At 43.6% G+C, this 23,494-nt stretch overlaps 1 protein-coding gene across 2 annotated transcripts in view; it reads left to right on the top strand.

The window, feature by feature from the left end:
• The window catches only part of TTC27 (tetratricopeptide repeat domain 27), a 414,154-nt gene that overhangs the window by 42,538 nt on the left and 348,122 nt on the right, over nt 1–23,494 (top strand). For both annotated transcript variants that reach the window (XM_083176116.1, XM_083176115.1), the window contains exon 4: nt 469–598. In XM_083176116.1, the coding sequence (XP_083032242.1) occupies nt 469–598 (130 nt within the window). The remainder of the gene's footprint in view (nt 1–468; nt 599–23,494) is intronic.

The following is a 23,494-nucleotide window of genomic DNA, read 5'->3' as shown; positions in this document are numbered from 1 at the left end:
TTGTCATACTTACCACTGTGGACAAGGGTGACTTTATAAAGGGCCTATGCACACCTAAACATTATTGGTTTTATAAGTATCATAAGTATCATTTATTGCATTTTAATATTTTATATTGTGTTAATTAAATTTATATTCCTTCAAATTCACTGCACACTGTTTCTTTAGTGCAGCATTCCCTCCCTTTTTTTCTCTTACATTTATGTAGATGACAAGTTCCACTTTACAACATTTTCTACTACCAATTGTGTCCCATTAGAATTTTTTTACAAACACCTATCTCGTGAAGTTGCAAAAAAAAAAAAAAAAGTTGTGCTATCCCTCACAGCAGCCAATCATTAGTCTGACTACAATAGACTGCTATCTGATTGGCTACTCTAGGGTACAGCACATCATCGATTATGTACTATGTTACCAAATTTTGTTTCTTGGGGATGTCTTTAACCTAGACCATTATCTTTCTTCTAGGCAATTGCTGGTGTTCCTGTTGGGTGTAAGCTGTCTTCATTTATTTGTGCAGAGCAACTGGACTGGGCCACGTGTTTCTTCTGAACCTCAAGATTTTTTACCTTTGTCTCTATTTGAGCGTTTTTCCGAGGTATGATACAAACTCTATTTTTACATGTCTTTGTTTCAGAATTATTCTTTCCAATTTGTGTTTGTAATTGCTAACTGTCAGTTTAATTTAGATTCAGTTGGTAATGCTCCAACTGTTGCAAAGTACCAATTTTTTGTACTTTTGCATGCACAGAACGTTCTGCGCATTTGCAAAAAAAGTCCTCTGACAAAGGTCACATAGTAGCAGCAGACTGTTAGTGATTGACATATTTGTCGTTTCATACACCTTTCCTTTGCGCTCCACTTGGCTGAGCTGCCCCGGTAGCTTACTTGTTGTCCCTTCCACTGAAAGGAAATTGTGAAACAAATGGATGATGTAAGGACCACAGGCGCTGTTACTGCTCACATATATTAAAACAATTTATTTGTAAAAAAATATCAAACAAGACAAAATGGAAAAATAACCAAAGTACTGATAATGGAGTAGTGAGATATTAAAAAAGTCAGGGATGCCCCTTACCCAGGCCTAGTCATGGAGCCACAGGTGGAATATATGCAAGGTGCCTCCAGATTAAGCATGCACCCTGCTATGGCTCCAAGCAGTAGGTCCCTGGTCCAGTTTAAACTGCAGTTGTTCTGATGCGTTTCGAGTTTGCAAGTTCCTACACAAGGCTATGTTTGGTGCCTCCGGATGCTTAATCCGGAGGCACTCTGCATATATTCCACCTGTGGCTCCATCACTAGGCCTGGTTAAGGGACATCCCTGACTTCTTAATATCTCACTCTATTATCGGTACTTTGGATATTTTTCCATTTTGTCTTGTTTGATTTTTTTTTTTTTTTTATTGTTTTAATATATGTGAGCAGCAAGTGTGCCTGTGGTCCTTACATCATCCATTTGTGTCCGTGTTGACAGCCTGCTGCTGTCTGGGGGGAGGGGTTGGCGGCATTTGTTAGTGAAAACAGAGGCATGTCGCCACTGTTTAGGAAGTGCAAAGAGGTCAGCGATCTCCTGGCCTATGTGACAAGCAGCTTGTGCAGCACCATGTTTGCCCCAAGCTACTCTGTGTTTGAGTGATTCAATGCTACCTCCTAAGACGCAGCTTGGATTACTACTGCAAGAGGGGCCATCAGCTTGTAATAGATGCCTCCTGCCGCTTCACCATACTTTGCTATCACTGCAACCATAGATACTCCAACCACATGACATTGAATATAAAAAGCCAAAAATCATGTACAAGCTGGTAATAGTTTACATTTTTTTCTTCCTAATGCTGGTAACACTATGAGATATATAATTTGTTATACTGACGAAGGCTATATTACGAGATGATTGTACACCCAGTGTGTCTGTGAACATCGGCCCTACAGCAGTCAACACTGATATATCATTCAGATGTATCGGTACATCTGACTGTGTGTACGGCCAACCCACTAAACGACATGTTAAGCGGTCCTTGGAACCGCTGACAGTGACATCACATCTAAGTAGGCAAATTTAAATTCCCGTATAGTTGTCTGGCCAAACACATGGAACGGCAGATTGGTAAGTGTGTCTATCTTACTAATCAGCTACTCATTCATCAAATCTGTCTTTTTAGTGTTTATGCTGCCCATACACTTGTGAGATATTGCATGCTATCATTTGATTTCGCCCACATCTGACCGCTAAATTTAATGATTGTATGCACAAAATGTGTACCATTCAACGCGATGCGCGGGCATGCCGGTCAAATGTCAGGTCTCACGGTCTTATGTGCTGCACATAATATTTTTCGAATTGCAGGAGCAGTTTAAAACCACATGTGATGCTTGAATGCAATCCGCTAGTGGGGGGGGGGGGGGGGGGGGCGGAGGGAACACTTTTTCAGTGGCGTAGGGATGGGGAGAGGGGGCCGGAGGGACCACTGGTGGCGTGAGAGAGGGAGGGTAGAGGGCGGCATTGTAGCTGTAGCACTAGCGGGCGGCGGGGGTCAGTCAGCAGTGGCGGCAGAAGTGTTTAAAACACTGGGCAGCCCTCTGATTGGCTGAGATAGCTCAGCCAATCAGAGGGCTACCCAGTGTTGAAACACTTCTGCCGCAACCGCTGACCGCCATTGCCCGCTAGAGTTACTGTGGCGGCAGAATTGTTTAAACAATGGGTAGCCCTCTGATTGGCTGAGCTATCTCAGCCAATCAGAGGGCTGACCAGTGTTTCAAACACTTCTGCCGCCACCGCTTACCCCCGATAGCGCTACTTCTTTCGCTACATTGCAACGCCTCCTTCTGCACGCCCTCTTCCAGCACCCGATGTGCCATCTCAAGATGGCATGCGAAATTGGGTGCTGTAAGGGGGCACTTTTAGCACCGCAAGATGCGATCAGGTTCGATGGACATAGCACTTTGACGTCGCATCCAATCCGATCGCACAAGTGTATGGGCAGCATTAAATAGATGTCTTGTACAATGAGATTATATTGTTTCTTATTTACAGTATATAGCAACACACAACACTGCAGTGCAGTACAAGGGGGTTAACATAAAAGATTAAGAAAAAATTCACATGAAAGCTAACCATAGTGAAAGTACACACCATAATTTGGATATGATTATGTATAACAAAGCAAACTGGATAGGACAATTAACAAAGACATTTACTTGTTTTCCAGATATGCACATTTACAATTTATTGGTTCTGTTCTTATTTTTAATAGTTTATATGACCTTTCTCAACTTGAATGAGGCCTTTTTTTTTTTTACTGGTGCTTGCTGTCTTTTGGAGAGCACCTCTCCACAGGCTCCTAGAGACAGCACATAAGAGCAAACACAAATCTTCATATCCTAGATCACAGTCTTAAAATGATGCATACTTTATGCCATTACTAAAAGCTGCAACCTGATTTATAGGAGATGTTTTCTTTTTCTGCTCTGCTGGCTTGGACAGATACAGCTGCTGATCATTAATAGTCTAAGCACACAGGCGGCTGGTTAGCACGTAGCAGAGTGGTGGTAGGAGAATGATGTACAGCCGAAAGGCGGCGATAAGTATATTTGATGACTTGTTTGTTCAGGGAGATAGGACATCCCAGCACACAAGCTAGGCTTAGCGGGTCCCGAACCTAGACATCCGATTTCCATACGAGCCCGGCTGGAATAAAACTGAATTAACCTTATCTGGGAAGTGAATGATCTCCTTTTTTGATGAACGCTCAGTGCTTTTGATTACACTTAATTGAAACTTTGTATTAGTGAAATGAAAATGATTTATCACTTTGCTCTTGTGCATATCCACAAGGTCTCTCTTGTCTAATTTATTCTGAGCGAGCTGTATCTCCATACTGTGTTTGCCAAGAGTGGCGAGTCCCCCCATGAATAAACTGTTGATAATAAGCTGTAAAAATGTCTGGTGGATTAAAAATTAGGCATTTGGAAGGAGACAAGGTGGATATCATCAGCCATGCTGGAAATAGGACATTTAAGTAATCACACTTTCAGTACAAAGGGCTATATGTTTTGCAAGGATGGGTAATTTTTTTTTAAATTCTTTCTCTGCTAGTTAAATGGCTGTTCCACGTGTTAGGAATGTTACTTATATACCAATTTAAACCCTCACATCGGGATCAATTAATTATCCTCTTATTTTTTCCAGAAACTGGTCAGCAATTGACATTTTTATGATTTAATCAAGTTAATAATATCTATTTAAAAATTATGCATCATGGATAATAAAAAAAAAAAAAAAAAAAAAATATATATATATATATATATATATATATATATATATGCATTTTAAAAATAACTATTCTTCAGACAACAACACCGATCAGCAGAACATTGGGGCTTTGTTTTTCCTCTGTGGCTGCTCCTCTCTGCGACCACGGGCTGTCCTCAGGGAAACGTGTTTCATTTACATTTCCTCTGTGGCTGCTATTCTTTTCAAACGCGGGGTGGGGGATGCCGCTGGGGTGCTCAGTCAGCAGTGATGGTTTGCACAGTATGCCCTGGGAAAGGGAACCAGGAAGCAGAGGGTTGGTTAGTCCCTCTGAGAGTCGTAGCTGATTATCTTTCAGCGGCTACACAGTTGGGATTTCTGACTGGTCGCATCTGATTGCGATCATTCTAGGCAAGTGGTTAAAGAGCTAGTGAAGATGTGAAAACACTGATCTCAGAGGAAATTACAATGATAATTTAAGTGGTAAACATTTCCCTTTAGGAGCATTGGCTTCCTAATTCATATGGATCACCTTGGAGGGGTAGCGCTAAAATGTGGGAAAAGTGACCTGTGTGAGCCCTCAAATAGGACTTTCCACACTGTGCTTATTAGTTTAGTCAGGTTTAGCTGCTTTATGTGGCTAAACCAGACCATATTGAGTGCGATCAAATCACATTGATTGAATATCCCTTTGCGGTCTACCGTCACTTTTTGATCCAGGATGGGGAACCTTTGGCCCTCCAGCTGCTGTTGTTGATCTACACATCCCTGCATGATGTGCCCTCCCACAACATTGTCGGCGTCAGCTGTTCATCCACTGGTTATACATGGCTTTCCATATCGTTCTGTCATGCAAAGCCGTTCACAATGGAGAAAATGACTAGGTAATGGGAAAATGGGAAAAACGCCCAGTGTGTATGCACCTTTAGTGTTCTCTGAATGAAAACAATATTATGACAGGCTTTTGCTCATTTGCATTTAACGCTGGGGTAGCCAACTCCAGTCCTCGAGAGCTACCAACAGTTAATGTTTTCCAGATCTCCTCACAGAATCACAAGTAAAGTAAATAGCTCCACCTGTGGATCTTTTAAAATGTGTCAGTGAGTAATGAGTGCACCTGTGCAGCAGCTAGGTTGTCTGGAAAATGTGAACTGTTGGTAGCTCTCGAGGACTGGAGTTGGCTACCACTGATTTAAGGAAAATGTGTTGGATTAAATTATCACGTATATCAATAGCCAGGATAATATAATAGAAAGAAGACAATTTAACAGCCATAAGTCTCTTTGCATGATATGGTTCCATTAAACATGAAACAAATTTATGAATTATGTTACTGGATTTTTTTAAATGATTTATCAATTCAGATTTTGAGATATGATCTAAAATTTCAGTTTAATATCAAAGATTTATCATGCTCAGTACCACTTGGTGATTTTGTTACCACAGCATGGTGATTCCATTACTTTATTCAAAAAAAGGTGGCCAGGCTATACAAATGGTCATACTTCTACTTAGGGGGGTATTCAATGTCAGGGACACGGCTGTCGAGCTAGTGCGACAGCCGTGCCCCTGTCCCGTTCTCGGTCAGCTCACCTGGAGCTCGGCAGTCGGGATTCAATGTCCCGGCCGCCGAGCGGCGAGAAGGGGGCATGGCCGCGAGATGAGGACGGAAATAGACGAGCTCCGGCCGGGAGCTCGCCTATTTCCGGCTTTTCTCGGCAGAACGAGCCAGACAGCTTCTGATGTCGGGCTCGTTCTGCGCAGAACCCCTGTTCAATGCTGTCGGGGAAGACAGCATTGAATAGGGCCCCGCAGCCATCTCCCCCGTCGGGAGATGGCTGCGGGAGGTCGACAGACATTGCATACCCCCCTAAATGTATATAGATGTACCCCATGATGTCCCTTTCTTGCAATCAAATTGTGAGTTAATTCTGTAAGTTGAATTGGTTAATTTTGTACAGACACACATAGTAAAGGGTCTCATGAATGGTGATTCCGTTACTGACTTTAAAGTTGGCTGATTTATCAAGGATAACTTCTACAGGGTTGCACTTACTGTAAGCTATTTCGATAGTATGGGATTTATTGCGGGCTGTTGGGTTATGGTGATCTGTTCACAATAGTGATGGCAGTTGTATATAGAATAAAGTTTGTCATTGTAAAAATGTTATTCTGTTACCGGTGGAATTGCTTTTATCAGGATTATATATAATATTGCACATCCTCCTGATATAAACTTGAGAGAAACCGTTTGGACAGCAGAGGAAGAAGCGGAATGTTTCCATGCTACCTTTTTTTCCCAGAGACACTGTGCAGAAAGATGTCTGGTTGTTTTAATCTCTTGTGATGTCTGGGAAACGATGAAGCTGCTATCGGGATGTGTAGAAGAGCATTAATTATACAGACCATAATTATATTACACCATTTATCATTTCTTTAAATATCAATAAATTATCTAAACTGTTCCTAAAGTGTTAGATTATGCTTGAGGGTTATAAAACATGAATAGTTTTTCTGTGTGTCCCTAATTATTATTCATTATCCGATGGTTCACGGCACTGTTACAGGCTTATATGTTAGATTATTTCATTCCTTTTATTATACTGTAAAACAGGACTTCTTGGTAAATCCAGATTCTTTATTTAAAGTTGCATATAGCATGAAGGAGCCACATACCTTGTGCACACTTTAATCTTTCATCGTGTTTGGTTATTAGACACTATCCTCATATTGGTATGTCTGGGCACATAGTTACCCCAGCTGTCAATGTTTTCTCTGTGTTTTGTCTTGTAGCATTTTGCAGCAGACATTTTGGGCATACAGTGTTTCTCTAAATATTCTGACCTGATTGTTTTTCCTCACCTGTTTCCTTATTGTTGTACGGCCATGCTTTTTAGAGCTTTTTCTACTTAGATTAAAATCCTTGCTTTTGGACTTTTAAAAGTATAAACTCCTAGAGTTATTATTTTATGTTTTATTATGCGCTACTGTTGTATTTCAGCTTTGCAGTACAGACCAGGCACCCCAACAGAGGGGGGCAGCAAGGGGGAAGCTTGCTCCCAAAACATGCAGAGCGGAGGAGGGCAGCAGCGGGAGCCCAAGCATCTCCTGTCCTTGCAGTACCTGCTTTGCCTCTCCTTCCTCTGGCTCACACAAGGGGCTGGGAAACATACAGCGAAGGGAGGGGGCAGAGTGGGGGACATACAGTGAATGGAGGCAGTAATGGCCATTCAGAGAAGGGGGAGCAGGGGCAGGCTGGGGGACATACAGTGAATGGGCCCAGAGTGGGGTACATAGTGAATGGGGGTCATACATTGAATGGGAGTCATACAGTGAAGGAGGGTCAGGCTTGGGGGCATACAATAAATGGAGGCACTAATGGACATTAAGAGAAGGGGTCAGGCTGGGGTACAGAGTGTAGGAACATACAGTGCAGAGTGGGGGAACATACAGTGAAAGGGGGACATACAGTGAAGGAGGGGCAGACTGGGGGACATACAGTGAATGGGGGCAGGCTAGGGCAAATACAGTGAAGGGGCAGGCTGGGGGACATACAGTGAATGGGGGCAGGCTAGGGGAAATACAGTGAAGGGGCATGCTGGGGGACATAGAGTGAATGGGGGCAGAGTGGGGGACCATTCTGATGTGATTAATGATTCAAAGAATATCAGGCTGAATGGTCGGCCCCCACACATTTACACTTCACCAAATCTGGCCCTCGTTGCAAAAAGTTTGGACACCCCTGCCTTATACAGTATCTTCCTTATATATTGTAATTGGGCATCTTGATGTTAAGAGTCCATATTGGGAAAGTTAACAGCATCACGACAAGGTTTTTGGAGTTTAATAAGTCATGTTCAGGTTTTCTTATTTCGCAAATATAATTGTGACTTAGCCAATGACTTTTTTAGGGGGTTATCAATTTGTCATGGATTGGAGCTGGTCTAGAGAATGTTTTAAATAAATAATAAAGGAGCAGATTTATTAAGCTCAGTGTAGTGATACAGTTTCTGTTTTTTATCACCGGCCAATCAGCTCCTAACTGTGAAGTTACAGGCTTGGTTTGAAAATTGACAGGTAGGAGCTGATTGGCCGGTGATAAAAACCAGACACTTTATCACTTCACCGAGCTTAATAAATCTACCCCTGAATCCTTTGCAAAAAGAAGAAAGGGAGACTGCCCTAACTCTTCAATTCCTTATTACAAGCAGTTCTAGTAGTAGTAACATTAAGGCTGTAGTAGTAACATTAATCCTTGATAATTATGCTGGCTGGGTTAAGGTCAGGCCGGAGAAAGTGTTTAGGCAGTAGTGAGGGGATTTACGGTTAGGCTGCGGTGGAGGAAAGATAAGTTTTAGGCTGTGGGGAGGCAGCTTAGGTGGTGGGGTACGGGGGTTAGGTTTAGGCGCTATCAGGGAGGGTTAGAGTCAGTCTGCTTGGGGGTTAGTGTTGGTCTACTAGAAGAGAGGGTATGGGGGGGGGGGGCAGGGGGATGGTAAGTATACTTATCTGACACCTGTTGGGATGCCTGCTTCTGCATTCTGACCGCCTGTCATCTGTATGTATCCCCTTAAGGTACAGTAGAGCACAAAGACTGGATTGATAAGGTAAAATTAAAGGTGATTCGCAAATGCAGTCAATTTAATTTTGTAGGAACCTAAATGAATACTTTGTTATTTTGGCCAAGACCATAAAAACTAGATCATATGGTGCAACACCAATTAAAAGGGAGGGGGAGAGCGGGAAACCCTGATGAGAACCCCTGTTGTATCATTAAGGCCAGTATTCAATGCCTCTGATTTGCCATTTTTTTCAGCGAATCTGGCAATTCGCCTGTTTTCTGGCGAATTTTCTCACAGAAAAACAATTCGCTCTATTCAATGGACACAATTCGCTGCAAATGAAGAGCGAATGTCTGGCGATTCGCAGTTTGTGATTCACCGCGATTCGCCGGTGGTTTTCAATGGGGTTTTCAGTGGAATTCGCCGAGAGTGTATTCAATGCTGAAGTGGAGAACTGCTTTCTCTAGTGATTTTCACCAGGATTCTCCATTTTACATTTGTCATCTTTTTTAGGTGAACTGGAATGTGATCTTTGAAAATAAAACGTTTTTTATTTTGGTGTCAAAAAATCTGATTTTTTTTTTCTGTGAAGGGGCATGCTATTTTTATTCATGTCCTTGCAGCACATGAATATATAAAAATATATATATATTTTTTTACACATTCACCAGCAGGGGGCCGAGCTGGGAGCCGCTCATTAATATTCATATATTCACTGCACACTGGTCCCGATCATTACATATGCATGATCGGGACCAGTGTGTAGCGGCTCCCTAACACAGCCCCCTGCCAGCTATGGGGGGTTCTCCCTGTGTCCCCGACAGCCCTCCTTCACCTCCACAGTGTCCGGCGCAGGCAGGGAGATGGAAGCCTCCCTGCCTGCAGCCGTCCTCTGGCTCCCTGCGGCATTCGCCGGGGGGGGTTTAAAATTCGCCGCCAGGGGCAGCAAGCCCCTGAGGCGTTGAGTAGGGGGTGAGGGAGGGCGGGCAGCGAATGCTGCAGCCCTCCGGAACCCGGCGATTGTGCAGCGAATACAAAACAGGATTCGCTGCACAAGGGGAATTCAAGTATTGAATACCTGCAAAAGTAGGAAGTGCTGAGAATTTTTAAGCATCCAGATCACTGGTGGCCCTTACAGTTTTAACTCCCTGCTACCTGAGTACACATGTTAAGGGCCCCATACATCAGCAATTAATTGTGACAATTTTCAGATATGAAGATGATTGCCACAATTAATTTTAGATGTGTGGGCTCCCCCTTTTGGCAATCACAATCGCCAATCGATTGCTTAATCAGGTTTTTAAACATGCTTAATAATCTGGTATTATCTGCAGATCTTTTTCAGATGTGTGGGCATTCCCAATTCGTCTTCTTCATCTATTTAAGGGCCCCATACATCAGCAATTAATTGTGACAATTTTCAGATATGGAGATGATTGCCACAATTAATTTTAGATGTGTGGGCTCCCCTTTTGGCAATCCCAATCCCAATCGCCAATCGATTGCTTAATCAGGTTTTTAAACATTTTTAATAATCTGGTATTATCTGCAGATCTTTTTTAGATGTGTGGGCATTCCCAATTCGTTTTCTTCATCTATTTACATTATGAACAGCTGAAATGACAATCGATTGGGGCAATTTCCAGATATGAAGATGCAATTTCCAGATATGAAGATGGAAAAATCTGCCGATCACTGAAATAAATCTGTAATGTGTGGGCAAAGTCAGATAGATCTGAAAATCCATTTATCTGGCCAAAATATCCCAATATCTGAAAATCCATAAATTGTGATTGCTGATGTATGGGGCCCATTACATTAAGAACAGCTGAAATGACAATCGATTGGGGCAATTTCCAGATATAAAGATGCAATTTTTAGATGGAAAAATCTGCCGATCACTGAAAAAATCTGTAATGTGTGGGCAAAGTCGGATAGATTGTAAAATCCATTTATCTGGCCAAAATATCCCAATATCTGAAAATCCAAAAATTGTGATTGCTGATGTATGGGGCCCATTAGGGTCCTTTCAGTCTAACACACTTCAAGAGGGCCCCGGTAATAACTGATATGTGCAGTTACCGCATTTTATACTCGAACTACAGGATTTGGGTAATGGGCCCCATACATCAGCAATCACAATTTATGGATTTTCAGATATTGGGATATTTTGGCCAGATAAATGGATTTTACAATCTATCCGACTTTGCCCACACATTACAGATTTTTTCAGTGATCGGCAGATTTTTCCATCTAAAGATTGCATCTTCATATCTGGAAATTGCCCCAATCGATTGTCACTTCAGCTGTTCATAATGTAAATAGATGAAGAAGACAAATTGGGAATGCCCACACATCTAAAAAAGATCTGCAGATAATACCAGATTATTAAACATGTTTAAAAACCTGATTAAGCAATCGATTGGCGATTGTGATTGGGATTGCCAAAAGGGGGAGCCCACACATCTAAAATTAATTGTGGCAATCATCTCCATATCTGAAAATTGTCACAATTAATTGCTGATGTATGGGGCCCTTAACTGTTATCTGCCTTTACAGTCCCTCTCTGGGAAAAGCCAAATGTCGATATTTCCTGGCTCACGAGGTGGGGCCAGGGCTATATGATGCAAATTTCAATGCCATTAAGCCCCGGCCCATCCTCCTGCATCCACAATTCTCAGTAAAATTTCGTCATCTTGCCTGCTTGACTAGGAAGGAGGTGGGATACAGGAGGGACTGTGGGCAAGTATTATTCGGGTAATGGTTTAGTAAATACTACTGGTTCAGGGAAGGATCTTCTGTAATGAATGGACAAATGCATTATTTGCACTGGACCCAGGGCCCTGGACAACAAACTTGTGGTCTGCCCCCCTGGACGAAGGCAGGTGGTACCTTGGCCAGGCAGCAGCGATACGTGCAGCACCGCAGCAGGTTCCGTGCAGCACTGGGAGGCAGCGGTGTCCCTGCTGTGGATGGGCAGTCAGTGGCAGGGTCCCTGTGGCGCATGGGAACTAGTAGCACTACATCCTACAGTTCCCATCCACTGCAGGGACCTTGCTGTCGCCTTCCCATCTGCCGCAGGGACCTCCTGCCTGCCCCGCACTGCCCAACTCCGCTGCCTGCCACCGCTGCAGCAATGCCGGTGTGGGGGCCCCGTGGTGTAGTAGTTTGTGGTTACATGCTGTTAAGGTACTTGTTTCCTAGCACGGCGCCACCGATTTTGATTGTATCCATCGGGTCGGAAAAATCAGGTCGATCGCATCGCATGCCAACCAAATCGCATGCGATGCGATCGACCCGATTTTTACATTGGAATCAATGTAAAATGGTCCCTGAGACCCGATTTTACATTGATTTCAATGTAAAAAGCCCCAAAACCCCCCATTTTAATACCAAACCCCCCCTCATGTGGGGTGGGGGGGGGGGGCATTAAACATACTTTTTAACCATATTCAATGTGAAATTGCCCATATTGGCCCATTTCACATGTCACCTATGTAAAATCGGGTTGATCGCATCGCGGGCCATTATATTGGCCTGCAACCGACGCGATCAACCCGATTTTCACTTTAAAAATAATTTTACATTGTTCCCTATGGGAAAATCGCGTTGATCGCATCGCGGCCCCGTATTAGGGGCCGCGATGGATGCGATCAACCCGATTTTGTCTTTCCCCGGCAAATTAGCTGGTGATTGACACAAAATCGGGTCCATCACGTTGATTGTATGCCTTAAGTGCATACAATCAACGAGATGGGCGCCGTGCTAGGAAACAAGTACCGCTGTTAATACTGAGACTTGCACCTCCTGTAGAAATGTTTAGCAAAGTTGGTAATATTCTCCCAGGACTGGGTAAAAAGGGCAATTTCTTTATTATTTTTTTTATATATAATTGCTTTTCATTAGTATCTATTTTAGGGTACCCTTAAGGGTTCCCCCTTGGCAAATCACATGCAATTTGGTCACTTTTCATGCGATTGCGACGATATATCACATGAAGTGTCCAATTCACATGTCATTGATATCAGGTCTAGCTGAAGGAAAGATATTTCGGATCACAGGCGTTATATCCTATGCATATCTGATGCTAAAAGACCCCATAAAATAAATCACATGCTATCCTACCACCCAGAATTGTCCCGAGCGGCTCAAGGCGGGATCGCGTGCGACTAGACACAAGTGAATGCCCATCTTAAGTGTTTACCAGATTTGTGCATCTGCTGTTCTTTGCTTTGCCGGCATGGATTTTATGAAGTCTGAAAACAATGAGGATGTGTGCGTGCACAGAGCGTAATGCAAATGTGTGCCATTATATTATGCTCTTTGGCAGCTTGTCAGCCTTTATCATTTTCATCCAGCTTCTTTTTGCATCTGCAAAACATCCAGCAATCTGCAACTTGCACATTCTAACAATTTAATATCTGTGCTCTCAATTCTTTTAAAAGCTCCCTTTTATTACGGCCTTAAAATTGATTGATTCGACCCCTGGCCTGGGATCAGTATGATGATACAGTGCTATGCCGTTGCCCACCAAATGTGTGCAGGACGAGTCATGTGTTGTGCAGCCACCAAGAAGTTGAAAAATCCATGTCCCATACTTCCGTCTAATGTCACATTCTCTCCCCGAAACCTTGCAAATATGGATCAATGCCTACACTGCCATATCTTTGCTTAGTATCCCCGTGCATACACAAATTGTTATTTTGACTAAGGGCAGGATTTAATTAACTGCGCTAATTATCATTGCCTTATAGTAGGCTGCACTAATGTGGATTTCTGTTTGCTCCCTCCGAAGGCTGGAACAGACAAACACCATACGTAGGGTGTCCTGCCCTTCCCACAGCCACTGCGAACGTATTCATGCATAGCTCCAGGAACTTTACCCAAAATCTGTGGGTAAAGGCACATTAGCCGAGGAATTATCGATGGACGTCTAGTGATGACGCGCACTCCCACATCAGCGAGGTGATCCGTCAGCTGGTTTTACTAGTGATGATGGCAATATTTTTCAACCATCATCGTTGCGTGTGTATGGCCGCTGGGCTGAGAGATGAGCCACTTTCAGCCCAGCTGGCCACCCCGCTCCCTCCCCCTGCTCCACACGGATTATACAGAATGCCACCTGGCCGAATACCCTGCTCCACACGGAGCCCTGCTGCCCGGCCACACAGCCCGGTTAACCACCCCACTCCCTCTGGCTGCTGCCCCGCCCTTCTCCGCACAGAGCATACTTTCACCACCCGGCCGACCGGCCCGCTTTATTTATTTAACCAATAATATATACATTGCTGGTGCAGTATTATTGATTCTGATATGTACAGTATTGAACAGTGATAGAGAAACCACTGTGTAATAGTGTATAACTAATATGCTAATGCTGCAGAAGGAGCTTGTAGGAGAAAACGCCTCCTACCGGCATCTGCGATCTGATTGCTATGTCCAAAGAAGCAGCATTGGATTATAATTGGTTAAATTAGTTGCCGCCTTCACCGTTCTGTTTAAGTCGGGAAACTGAAAGATTAGCTGTCAGAACTGGGCATATGGTTCCAGGAAGTCTGCATCCAGTAGTGGGATCAGCACAGATACAAAATGGAGACAACATACCCTGTTTTGTAGAATGGTCCTGTTCATCATCCCCAAATGCTACAACAAGTACTGGAAGCAGTAACACAGGACTTTATCCAATGGTGGGGTAACTGGGCATGTACGTGGAGGGGGAGGTCAATTTTACTAAGATTGGAGTTCTATTGAAGATGGGATGTTGCCCATAGCAACCAATCAGATTCTACTTCTTATTTCTTAAGCACCTCCAAAACAATAAAAAATTATCTGGTTGCTGTTGGCAACAGCCCTTTTGGTTTGTGATTCGAGAGCTTGATGTACTATTGAAAGATGGTTTAAATTGCATGTAAAAATGGCACATCAAGTACCAAATCGGATGGAAGCAGTCACGGGAAGCTGCCAGGGGAGTTCAAGGAAAATCAGATTTGACTTGCCCTTCAGAGAAGCCGCAGTAGTGTATAGGGGCCTTTACCTTCTTTACTGTTGACATCCTTCTGCTACCCTGAGTATTTTTCTGTTGACCTCTGCCCCTCCATTGTGCTCTAAAGTGCTTCATTTCCAGGCATGAACCACCATTACTGTGATCTCCTGCCCTACCACACCATTATATTTTAAGACTTTTCTTGATGCCCAGCAGCTCCTGGATTTGGATTGCTCCCCGGTGTCGGCAGTCCATCCCGCAGTCCTTCCTGGCCACAGCTCCCTTTTGCCCAAGTCTTCTTTTCAATGCAACCCTCTTCCCTTTTACTAGGCTGCTAATACTTACTGTTACAGTCCTCTCCTGCTGTGACTATACTTTCTGCGAGCACCATGGAGAGACTCCTCAAGACCTGCATGCTGAATGGTCTTCTACATGTGGCATCAGCCGCCTGTCCCCGGCACATGTAGTCCCGGACGGATTTGCATGGGAATGCCCATGAAACTCTGGGTGTTTCCATGTCCCATCACCATGCCCCATCCTGCCCCCCTCCCTCCCTCCCTGCTGCAAACAGCCTGGTGACAGTGTAAATCCCAGAGGCCATTCGCAGTCAGATTTGCGCATGCCAAAGCCAACCATCGGGGCAGTGGCCGATTTCGGTTCATTGCAAATTAACCATAATCGACCCGTGTCCTTAAATTTTTACCCTACCATAAAGTTTTTCCCTACCTGGCAAAATATTGTCTATAAAATCAGTGTGCAAGTTTGTTGTGAGAACAGATTGCAGGACCCAACCTGCACCTAATTTGCAATACTGTTATTGCTTAGACCAGTGTTTCCCAATCTGCGGTACTAGGATTTCTATTTTTGTGCTTCACTCAGTACTCAATCGAGTGAACTCAATTTTCAATTTTTGTGTTTCGTTCCCCACGCAATGTAAAACCACTTGCATTGCTCTATGTTTGGCAACACTGTATAGACTGCAAACAGCAGGTCAACTCAATCCTGCCTCATAAAAAATAAATATATATCTATAAGGAAACCCCGGAGTTGAACGCTTGTTAATATTTTATCCCTTTCATTGGCGCTGAGCCTGTCTAGTGCAAAACCCATTAGATGCTTTTATCCGCTGCAAAGCATTGCAGGTCCCTTATGGCAGATAAAGGGTTGAAAGAACTGCAAAAACACATTGATTTCTTCACTAAGGAGGAAATCTGACATTTTTATTTTGTATGATGGTAAAAGTAGAACAGTCATTTATTTTTTTTTATGTATTTTTTTTTTCTCTTACACCTGCAAAAATGTGCCTTGATCCTTTAAACTTGTAATGGCTGGTCTGTCTTTTTGTGTTTAGTTATTAAAGTTGTTTATGTTGTGAATTTGGAGACAGTGTAAAAAGTCAGAAGATAAATTTCTCTATTTGCTTTCACAGTACAGCACATTATAATCAGTTATAGGAGGCAGCAGAGCATGGAGAGGCTAGAACCCAGGAAGTCCATCATTGGCTGTTATACTAACATCTAACAGTTGATGCTAGAACTGTAGAGTACAGAGCCTGCGGGAGTAGCTTTTATGTTAAATGGAGGGTACTTATGTAATATCTGGGCTCCCGTTTTTTTTATGAGACCGTGTCCCCTCGCGGGGCTCGCTGCGCTCGCCACGCTTCGGGCACGGTGGCTCGCTGCGCTCGCCACACTATATAAAATCAACTCCATGCGTATTTGGATAGTAGGGGTATGAAAAAATGGGGTGCATTTAACATGGGAGTCCAGATAATACATAAGTACCAAATGGAGTCTTCGTTGGGGGAGAACTCCTTTTAAAAATGTTGCTTAAATAAAAATGGTGTAAAACCATAAATGTTATAGGAATTTATGGTGGAAAGTATGAATGGGTAGTTTTAATCAATTCATTTTTTATAGAGACTTGGGGGTCTATGTAGTAAGTCTTGTAGAGTGATAAAGTAGAATAAGATAAAGTATAAGCTCCTGTAATATTACAGGCTGTGTGTGAAAATTAACAGGAGCTGTTTGGTTACCATGGGCAACTTATCCACACATCTACCCCAAAGTAACAACATCGGCACTCACCTTTCCTAGTTTTGGGGTGCCCTATTGCTTGTGACCACATTGTGTAAACAGAAATTGTAGGGGCTCTGCACTCACTAAATGAACTAATATTAATAAATATTGGAGATTTAGTTCATGAATTGATCAATGCATTTAAACCTGCAGCCCCCTTCACGGGACCCCACTTTTCTGCAGTTCCTAACACTATCACTCAAAATGGTTACAATACACATAGCTATCACATGTTTCATTCCAGGCATGCTATTTGGTCTAAAGCTCGCAGCAGACTATGCTTTTAAAGGTAAGCAGTTACCAACACACCTGCAACTAATCATCTAGGGAAATGGTTAACATAAGCTGTGAAATATATATCATTTATAAATATATTTCATAGCTTATGTTAACCATTTCCGGCCTAGATGATTAGTGACATGTGTGTTGGTAAAGATTAAATACCTTGTGTGCGCCATGCTCAGTTTTGGATGATTGGTGCTTGTGATACCCGCCAGCGTCCCAGAACAAGTCCTGGTGAATTTACCTGTAATTAATGATTTAAGGAAAAATCACACGTGCTCTGGAAGTGGGTGAAAAAAGTCAGTAATTTCTTTAGAATCAGAGCATCCCATTGTCTGTCCTTCAATTGCATAGCAAAACCCTGTGGGTTTTCTGAATTTCCTGTCTGCATTTAGACTCCCCCTTAATGTTTTTTGGCTTTATCTCTCACCAAGGCTTAGTACATAGACCCCTTCCTAATTTACAATTCAATTTATTAATTCTGATATGGAAATCTTTTTCAATCCTCCATTAAAGAGAAAACAACAAAAAACGTACAGGCTATAAATAAGTAATTAATACCCCTTTTACACCAAAAATCCTGGATCCGAACTGACATTTGGAACATGGATCCAAGCCAGGTCGGATCCAGGATTTGCACTGTTTACACTGCGGTGCCTACCCGCAGTGTAGACGGAGACGACACTTGGAGATGACATCATCTCCAAGCGCCAGGACCCTGATCACCTCAGCTGGGACCGCCAATCGGCGCACTGGGGACAAGCCAAGCACCAAAGTAAGCTGCTGGGCTGCCCCTAGCCTCCGTGCACCCCCCCAGCCTTCGTCTGCGAGGTGAATGGATGCCGCACACAGGCATCCATTCACCACCTCCCTGCCTCCGCCGCTGTCTGCACAGTATTGTTGACCGCTGGACGCCGCGGTCTGGAGGTTGGGCTTCCCTCATTGATGTAAATGGGAGCCGGGTCAGATGACCCAGTGCACTAGTTTACACTGCCCTCTACCCAGGTCCTAGCCATGTTCAACAGAGGGCAGGACCTGAGCAGTCTCGTGTAAAGGGACACGGGTTGACCCATTTATACCGCTGCTGACCCAGGTTTTTGAGGCGGTGTAAAAGGGGTATAAGTAATTTTGGTACTTGTGTAGTTTCACGGCAGCAGTTACCTCATCAGGGTAGCGTTCCTGTCAGAATCAGCGTAGTGTTCCTGCGGCCAGCGTAGTTAGCGTAGTCAGTCAGAAGTAGTGTAGTGTTCCCGCGGCCTCTTAAGCGTCCCTGGCTTCATTGTTAGCGTAGGCTGCCGCCATGAAACTACACAAGTAACTGCCGTACTGTTGCCGGGAACTGCATCTCTGTCCCCAGCATCCCTGGCAAGCCTACTCAGCTCCTCTCTCACACTGCCGGTGCCAGCATGATCTCTTTGGCGGTAAGGGGATCATGCTGGCGCCGGCAGAGAGGCGCTCCATCTGTTTGACACGCAGGAGCGTCTCAGACGCTCCAGCAATGCGACGCTCCTACGTCTGAGTAGCTATTACAGCAGGGTACAGCAACCCTGCCTACAGGGTTAGGGGTTCTGTAGCGCCTTTTCAAACCTCCACTGTCCACGGCGGGCTCGGTGGCTCGCTGAGCTCGCCACACTATATAAAGACAACTCCACGCCGACGTGGATAGTGGGGGTATGAAAAGGTTGGGTGGAGCATAACACGTCTGCTTGCAATGCTTCGGGCTGCCGTGGATAGTGAGGGTTTGAAAAGGCGATACAGAAGCCCTAACCCTATAGGCAGGGTTGCTGTACCCTGCCGTAATAGCTACTCAGACGCAGGAGCATCTGAGACACTCCAGAGTGTCAAACAGATGGAGCGCCTCTCCGCCGGCGCCAGCATGATCCCCTCTCTGCCAAAGAGAGGGGATCGTGCTGGCACCGGCGGTGTGAGAGAGGCGCTGAGTAGGCTTTCCAGCGATTCTGGGGACAGAGATGCAGTTCCCGGCAACAGTATGGTAATTACTTGTGTAGTTTCATGTTGGCAGCCTACGCTGACATTATAGCTTAGGCTGCTGCCGTGAAACTACACAAATAAGGCAGCCATTGGGCTACGCTGATAACATAGCTTAGGCTGCCGCCGTGAAACTACACAAGTAAGGTAGCCGTTGGGCTACGCTAATAGTGTAGCTTCAAACGTAGCGTAAGCTGCAGCCATGATACTACACAAGTATGGTAATTTTCGGTACTTATGTAGTATCTGGGCTGCCGATTTCTAAATCGGGTCGGATCGGGAGATCGCATCGCATCGCATGCGACCATGCGATGCGATGCGATGCGATGACCCGATTTTTCCATAGGAATCAATGTTAAAATGGACTGAGTTCATTTTAACATGGAATTCAATGGGGAAAATGGGTCCTTTTCATACCCCTACTATCCAAGTGGGCATGGAGTTGGATATAAACCTGTGGCGAGCGTAGCGAGCCACCGAGCCCGAAGCGTGGCGAGCGGACGAATACCGTCCCCTCGCGGGGCTCGCTTCGCTCGCCACGCTTCGGGCTCGGTGGCTCGCTACGCTCGCCACAGGTTTATATCCAACTCCATGCCCACTTGGATAGTAGGGGTATGAAAAGGACCCCTTTTTTCATAGGAATCATTTTAACATTGATTCCTATGGAAAAATCGGGTCATCGCATCCGATGGTCGGATGCGATGCGATGCGATATCGCATCGCATCGCATCTTATTGTATGCCTTAACTTAAGGCATACAATCAAAAAATCGGCAGCCCAGATACTACATAAGTACCTAATTTTCTATATTGTGAGTGAAGAGTGTAAGGAATTTAGTTTAAGGTGAATTTTAAATAGAATAGAATAGAATCAGCTTTATTGGTACACTAGGATATTTTTGTGGATTACAGTGCAGCATCAAGCAGGGATGAAATAGGGGGGGGGGGGGGGGGGTAGACATTACATACATTCCATTGAGCCATTATACACATTACATTGAGAGCATTTAGACATCACTTGCGGGGATCACATGCCAGCCGAGCTGCAAAGCGCCTAGGCAGCCATCAGCGGCACCACTGGTCGTTGCAGCAGCCAGGTAGGTAGCAATATAAGCACAGACAGTACAGTTATCACATTTAAAATATTTAATTCTACAAAAATTCTTCTATTGTGATAATAATATATGAATTAATGATTGGATGATTACTTATCTTTATTTGCATGCAGATAGCCTTTGAGCCCCTCCAACAATCCTATTTTAATCTAAAAAGTGACAATTGTAAAGTCAAGCTTTCGAGGGTGACCGTAAATGTATTCGACAAATTATCATTAGCTGTATAACTTATTTGAACACTTCTGAGCGATAACGTATATTATATTGCCCAGTGTGTATGCTCTGCCCAACGGCCGATTCGTGCTCCCGTAGGTCATTAATAAATCTCTACGACATCTGTGTATGTACAGATGAGGCAGTGGATCGTTAACTAGCATGGCCTCTGCTTCCTGCCACCGGCATTAGCAAGTGTGCTGGCACTCCACCAGGTCTCCGTGGCCACCGATATCTGCAGGTATCAGCAAGTATGTTCGGACCTTAAGGTCAAGACAGTCAAATTCCGCTTTGCCACTTTTTGCAATGAAATGTGTGTGCACAAGTTTAAGGAAAATGTGCAAATAATTTGAAAACTAAAGGCCCATACACACTGGGCGACTTTGAGCTGAAAGTCACTCAAAACAGGAGGTTTGAGTGGCTTTCAGCTCAAAGCCACCCACTGTGTATGCCCCAGCATTGAGCGCTGCTGTGCGCTCCCGCAACATCGCCGGGAAAGCCATTCATCTGCTGGTTATAGTAGCAGATGAGCTGCTTTCAGGGCGGCTTTGCATAGCGCTCCGCTTTGCAACGCCGTCCTCCCCCATTCCGTCGTCGCCGGGAAGGGGATAAGCCGATCAGTGTGTATGCACTGAGCGGCTTTCCCCGCAGCGATGATTCTCATCATCGCTGTCCATACACGCTGGGCATAGTCGCCCAGTGTGTATGGACCTTTAGTCACGTATCTTGTTTTCTCTAAGATGTGTTACTGTTTGATCCTGCTGGTAGTTTGAAGACAAAAATTATTGAATATAATTGATTACTGACCAAAAAGAACATTTGTTATACTTATGGAAGCGTAGTGAATGGAATATAAATGTTCAATCAGTAAGTTAATGTGCTTACTAGAAACATTTGTACTTTAAATGATATTGTTAATGCTTATAAATAGAGTTTGAATGTTTTTTTTGTTACAAGTGGCTGGTATTTTTCTATCCGTGTTCTGTGAGGCTGCTCTGGCATTTGTAAAATGATTACTATAAGAAAGGAATGGAATGGATTTTTGAAATCCAAGGAGTAGAATAGTTTATTTTTTGTTTTCTTTTACATTCTTTCTGTTTTTCTTTCCATTATTATAAAAAAAAAAAAAAAAATAATAATATAAGGGTAGCATAGCCTATAAACTATCCTGCAAATGTAAATGCAAACTTTTAAGGACTTTCTGAGCAAAATTCCTTTTTCCCCGGAACCGGGGGGGGGGTTTGGCTACAGAAATCACCCCACCCTAAAGAAATGGCACCTCTTCAATGAAGGCCGGCATACTGGGCAGGATCGAATTGTATGTGGTCCAGCCGCCTAGTGGGATACGGTCATTTGGTCTACAGCAAGTTGGTCCACAATCATTAGGTCGACATGGGTCAAGGTCAACATGGTATTAGGTCGACAGGTCATTAGGTCGACACAAGCATTAGGTTGACATGGTCTAGGTCGACATTTAATAGGTTGACATGGGGGTTTTGTCTGTTTTTTGACCCATGATGTGCCAACAGACAGTATTTCATGCCCTACCATGCAGTAGGGCGTGGTGGGAGAATAAAATAGTGTGCCGAGCGTAGCGAGGCACCATGCCCAAAGCATGATGCAGCGAGCCATGCGAGGGGACGCGGTGCACTTTAACCAGTGACATACCTTGCACAGGTGGATGGGTGTTTTTATACCCATAGCTTGGGTTTATTAGAATATTTGTATTCCCATAAATCACATGCAGTTATGCAGTGTGAAGCTGCATCAGTATTTGCAAACTGCAAATGTTTTTAAAGTATGAAAAAAAATAGTTCTAGTTCATCTTGCATATAGTTGAGTGGCCGAACTTTCAAAGTTGTGGTCAAACAACTACTGTATATTCTCCCCTCAGGAAGGAGCCATGCTGCGAATTGTTTGCTAAAGGTATAGATAAATATACTTGTGTTTAATCAGGCCTGCAATTGATTTTGGTTAGAAAGATTCACATCCTGTGGATTTGAAAATTGAAAAGAATGACCAGCTGTGATTCAGATAGAGATACTTCCATATTCACCATGCTTCTGGCAGTAGGATTTTTCAGCTTCTCTGCGTTTCTTATTGTTTGTTTAACTATATTCTTTCTCTATGCCGACATGGACGGTAAAGTAAAAAGAAGCAGATTAAAGAAAAAAGTAAAAAAAATCATGAAAAACTCATGTCAACATTTTCATGTGTGTGTTTTTTTTAATGTTTATTATTTTGACCATTTCGACCTGTTGCACGTCAACATTTTGACCTATTGCATGTCGACCGTCTGTGGTAGACATGCAATAGACTGTCTATCTGTACAGTAGATCTATAAACCGGAACTGTTACTATTTATATTGATAACTTATATCATCTATTCTCAACTTAAGCTGGGTATACACTATACAATTATCTGTCAGATCATCTGCCACATCTGGATGGATGAAATGAAAATCTGGTAATGGATGAGAGCAAATGACAATCTATCATTTGCTCCCAAACACTGGAAAATGGACAAAGCCTGTCATTTAGACGTATTAGTGGAATTTCAGATTTAACCAATTTGTATGAACAACCCTTTTTGAACTGTGCACATGAGTACAGCTGATAGATTGGCAGGCTTAGCACCATAGGAAGTGTAGTTCATCGGAAGGTTCAGTGCTCGTATTTTACTGTGTTGATTCTTTCTGCATGTGTATATTACAGTTAATCATATAAAGGTGCGCGCAAAACAACCAGAAGATATTTTTTCCTCCTCCTTTTAAACAGAGCGAACAAATCTGGCAGGAGATTTCACTGTTGTGAAATGGCATTGTTCTCTCTGGTGTGTGATTTTCAATCTAAGATCCCTGTGTGCTATAAATTCAGGACATCGCTAGAGGCATCAGTCATATCTTATAGGAAGAGACAGCCAGAGCTGGGTTTTCCCGTGGAAAACCTATTTTTATATGGCTGTGTTTATGCTGGAGGGCAATAGGCTGGAGAAAGAGTGGAGCTTTAGGAAACCTGAGCACA

Source organism: Crinia signifera, chromosome 3 (assembly GCF_055691185.1).
Source record: "Crinia signifera chromosome 3, ASM5569118v1, whole genome shotgun sequence".
Classification (NCBI taxonomy): domain Eukaryota; kingdom Metazoa; phylum Chordata; class Amphibia; order Anura; family Myobatrachidae; genus Crinia; species Crinia signifera.
Note: the sequence above shows the minus strand (reverse complement) of the source record. Positions and strands in the feature narration are given on the sequence as shown.